This window comes from Geospiza fortis, unplaced genomic scaffold, assembly GCF_000277835.1.
Source record: "Geospiza fortis unplaced genomic scaffold, GeoFor_1.0 scaffold70, whole genome shotgun sequence".
NCBI classification, from domain to species: Eukaryota; Metazoa; Chordata; class Aves; order Passeriformes; family Thraupidae; genus Geospiza; species Geospiza fortis.
The window spans coordinates 142,478-147,352 of NW_005054317.1; the positions used below are offsets into that span (position 1 = coordinate 142,478).

Here is a 4,875-nt window from a genome sequence, read left to right on the forward strand (position 1 = left end):
AATTGGCAGCCCAGCAGGCGTAGGACCCCGAATCCTCCTTCTTTGTGTCCCTGATCTCCAGGGTGCCATTTTTGTATAACTCATAGCGAAACGCTGAAAGGGGCTCTATGCTGTCATCCTTAGTCCTAAAGGAGATGAAAACAGGCCTGGGTTACTGCAGGAAGTGTTAGTTCATGGTTAGGGGTTATTGCAGGGGAATTTTGGGACTCAGCTTTGTCACTGAGCAATTAAAGTCAGGATTAGTGAGATACTTCATGCACGTGCAGCAAATCTGCACATCAAACCCACAGGGACAGAGTCTAAAATGGTCTCTGAAATACTCTGTCTTTAATCTACAGCTGCCACCTGCAATTTTATTGCACCTGTCACCTGCTGTGACAATCCTGTCTTTTCCAACCCTACGGAAGCATGTCCAGGTAAATCTGTTCTGTAAGTCAGAGCACTTCCACCTCAATAGTGTGTCCAAACTTGAAGGGTTGCCAGCATTAAACTGATGAAGCTGCAGCAGGATTTGGCTATAAACAGCCTGGTTTTGTTTAATGTATAGCCTGGCACTTGTCTCAAACATATATTGGGGACTTCCAGGAACTCTTTTTATCCAAACCAGTTCTTTAGGATTCTTAAAAGTGCATTTAAACACAGAGAATTCACATTATATACAGTTTTGTTGCAAATTTCTATTCTTAACTCCATAGAAGTAATAACTAGCAGACTTTCCAAACCTGGGGAAGCCTGCAGGAACTTGTTTCACATGAAATAAACCCAGTTCCCAGTACCTTACCATCTGACATCTGCTGCAGGTGAGGCAAAGATGTCACAGTGCAGGAAGGCGCTGTAACCCACGACCGTGGCGTAGTTTTCCCCATCTGGGGTCAGTATCAGGGGGGCAATATCTGCAGGAGAGAATTCAGGGTGAGCAGCACTGCATTTCAGAACCAGGGATATAAATATTGGCCCTGCTCTTTTCCAGTAAGGGTGAAAGGCTGAGGTGTTTAATGGGAATTTCATAGCTGTTTGGAAGAGTTGCACTGCACAGCTGAGATCTCAGAAGCTTCACTGACAGAGATAGCAGGGGTTTACTGCTGGACATGGCAGAAAGTGAAACATCCAGGAGAGAAAATAGACCCAGTTCTGCTGCCTCCAGAGATGTCTTTTATTAAATAAATTCCCCTCACTCCCTTCTTCAAGGAACAGAACGAGCATCACAACTAAAATCAAAGATTAAAAATACACTTAGTAATTCAAAATCAGCATTGTGGCCACAATTCAGTCCCCAGTGGTTTCACTGTGTTTGAATTCAAGTTTTTGAGCCCAACCATAACCACATTTTAAAAATATTCCAAAGCTCAGGAGTGCCTGTGCTAGCCACATCACACTGCCCATGATAAAACCTGTTGCATAAATCTGGACAACATTTCTTAACATCTGGGGCCATTCCAAAGGAACCATGAGATTCCAATGAAAAGCCAAAGAAATTATGGAACATAAAGGAACCATGAGGAACCCAAAGGAACCATGAGATGCCCATGAGCAGTCAATGAAACCGTGGAACCCAAAGGAACCATGAGGAACCCAAAGGACCCATCAGATGCCCATGACCAGCCAAGGGAACCATGGAACCCAAGTGAACCATGAGGAACTCAAAGGACCCATCAGATGCCCATGACCAGCCAATGAAATCATGGAACCCAAAGGAACCATGAGATGCCCATGACCAGCCAAAGAAACCATGGAACCCAAAGGAACCATAAGGAACCCAAAGGAACCATGAGATACCCACAAGCAGCCAAAGAAACCATGGAACCCAAAGGAACCATAAGGAACTCAAAGGAACCATGAGATACCCACAACCAGCCAAAGAAACCATGGAGCTCAAAGGAACCATGAGGAACCCAAAGGACCCATGAGGTGGCGATAAGCCCCAGGCTGCTGTGAGGATTCAGCTGGGGTTGTGGATGTGCTCTCTGGGAGGGGACAGCCCGGGGCACTCACTGAGCACGTTGACGTTGGCGCTGGCCAGGATGGTGCCGTGCTTGTTGGTGGCCTCGCACTGGAACACGGCGCTGTCCTGCAGCTGCAGGTTGGTCAGGCTGATCTCCCTGGTGGAGATTCTCCCTCGGAAGGTCCTGCCTGGAAAACATCAGATTGTGTCAGCAGCTGCAGGAACACCGGCACTGGGGAGCTCCCAGGCTCTCCTCACTGCTTGGAAGGCAAAGGAAAGAACATCTTGAGGATCCAACCAAGATCATGCCCAACATCTGGTGAGTTCCAGGGCTCTGCCTTTGCCAGCAGTCCCATGGCCTGAGGGAAGTGCTCCAGAGCACCAAATTCCAGTAAATTCACCACAGAGACTTTTTGAAATGATAAAAATAATAATATCACTACACTGGTGTTCCCCAGCCACCTGGGCTCACTCAGAAGCACAAAGGAGCCCTCAAGCTGTCTCAGATCCCCAAAAGATGGGAGAGCTACTGGACAGCACCTCAAAGGTACCACAGCTCCACATGTGCAATGTTCACCACCATCCTCTTCAAGAATCCTATTTAAATATTAGTTTATTTAAGTAAATAAACAATTCATATCTAAAGAGGTGCCAAACCAGACATCACTCGGCGTGTCAGGACTTGTGGGTCCCCTCAAACTGGGTGATACAGAGACACACTGTCACCATCACATTTTCTGAAAAATCCCTTCGCCAGGATTTCTTCTCCTGGGAAGCTGAGAAGCCTCAGAGAAAAATGAAAATAATAATTATCTGATTTGCTTCTCTCATGTTCTGCTGCTTTGGAATGTGGTTTGGACATTGTTTACCAACTGGTCATTGTTTCATTGGTTTAATGTGAATTATTTTTACTTAATGACCAATCATGGTCAGGCTGTGTTGGACTCTGAGGAAAGAGTCACGAGTTTTTATTGATCATTCTTTGTGGCCTTCTGGCTGTACCCTTTCTCTATTCTTTAGTATAGTTTTAGCATAGTTTTAGTATAGTTTTAGCATAGGATTATAATATAATATAATATAATGTAATGTAATATAATGTAATGTGATATCATGTAATATAATATGTAACGTAATGTAATGTAATGTAATATAATGTAATATAATATCATATAATGTAATATAATATCATGTAATTTAATATAATGTAATATAATTAATATAATTAATATACTATAATATCAATCATATAATATAATAAAATAATAAATTATCCTTCTAAGAACATGGAGTCAGATTCATCATTCCTTCCTGCCACGAGGGACCCCAAAAATACCCCAGCACACCCCAGCTGGGCAGGGCCTGGAGGAGCAGCCTGGCCCCTGCACCTACCATCGATGGGCTTCCCATTGAGCTTCCACTGGATGCTGGGCTCGGGGTTCCCGATGGCCTCGCACAGCAGCACCAGGTTTGTCCCCACGCTGTAGACCCCACCCTCGGGCTTCTTCAGCCACTGGGGGGGCTCTGGGAAAAGAGACAGAGCAGGGATCAGTTGATGCCTTTTTGGGAGTACCTAAGAAGAGAGGCTAAACTAAATTAAGGGAATAAAAAGCTGTTCTATTTATTGAAGGGTCTTCAGGTACATTTAGGGCAGCCCCAGGGGCTCCACCCAAAAATGCATGATGAGTCAGGGTTTTTTTACACTTTTATTAGTTTGGTCCATTTGCATATTGGGGGTGAATCTGCCACTTCCAGCTTCAGGTAATGAAGTCATTGACCCCAAGTTTGCTCCCCCAACTCACTTTTGTTCCCATCTCTGGGCCCTGAGGCAGTGAGGTGTCCTTGATTGCCAGGCCTGGAGAGGAATTGTTGTGTCTGCCCCAAATGGGAAAGCAGCAGCTCACACTGAGTGTGGAGTTTGCAATTACACACTAAAGAACTGCACGGTTACAGATAGATGGAAAACAGAAAAGCTGAAATCCTAAGGCACCAGTCACAACCCCTCTGCTGTTGCTGGGATTCTCCAGGAGATGGCAAACGCCACCAACACTTCCCAGCCGCTGCTCACAGCCCATCCATCCCGTGGTTGAGCTGCATTCCTTGTGTTTCCCGTGTAAAGGAAAGGGGAAATCGGCATCAGCACCCGCCAGTGCTGTCCTGCAGGCTGGGTGGGTGCCAGGCAGGGTGGAGGAATGGGCAGCATTCATCCGAGTGGGAAATCAATGCACAGAGAGGGAGAGGCTGGAAGGGAGGGAATGGGTCAGCATTTCCACAGGGACCCTCAGATGTGAGTGTGATCTGTGAATTAAAGTGAGGCTATTTCAACAAGACAAACAAGGTGGGAACATCCATCCAGCTCAAATTCCCCTCCATAGACAAGAGCAAGCGGCTCCCATCACCTTCCCTGGGAGCTGAGAGAGCTCCAGGACCGCATTGATCCACCTTTGATCCCCCTGCCCCTCTCCCTGTGCCGAGGAAATGCACCATCACCTTGATTTCCTGTTTTTCCATGCTGTATTCGGACAAGAGGCTGATCCGTACCACATTTGGGAATGGTAAAGCATTCTCTCATGGCTGGGGATGAGTGGTTTGGGTGCCCACAGGGTGGTGGTAGAGGAGCAGCCATGCGCTGCTCCATTTCCCCTGCTCTCCTTTCCCAGCTGTTCAGGGAAAGCTCCGGGAAAACTCTGCTCTGCAGAGCAGCCCCCGAGCATCAGGTACCCAAACCTCGTGTGGAACAGACAACCATAATGAGGGAAGGGAAATGAAGGGGGGAAAAGGAGAATTTATCTCATAAATGCTTAATTCTGACTGAACGCAGGTCCCTGAGCCCTCAACCCAAAACACAGCCTTGAATTCATCATTTCCCTTTAGAAGGCACCAAACTTTGAGGTTTTAACACCAGACCTGACACTGCTTCTTCAGCTGGGAAAAGC

General features: G+C 46.5%; 1 protein-coding gene across 5 annotated transcripts in view; it reads right to left on the reverse strand.

Annotated features, from left to right (window-relative positions):
* Positions 1-4,875, reverse strand: part of CHL1 (cell adhesion molecule L1 like) — a 96,949-nt gene that overhangs the window by 28,425 nt on the left and 63,649 nt on the right. For all 5 annotated transcript variants that reach the window (XM_005420154.2, XM_005420153.2, XM_031056393.1 and 2 more), the window contains 4 exons: positions 3,332-3,463; positions 1,993-2,130; positions 782-893; positions 1-125 (listed from right to left, as the gene is read on the reverse strand). The exon at positions 1-125 is cut by the window's left edge and continues 48 nt beyond it. In XM_005420154.2, the coding sequence (XP_005420211.1) occupies positions 1-125; positions 782-893; positions 1,993-2,130; positions 3,332-3,463 (507 nt within the window). The remainder of the gene's footprint in view (positions 126-781; positions 894-1,992; positions 2,131-3,331; positions 3,464-4,875) is intronic.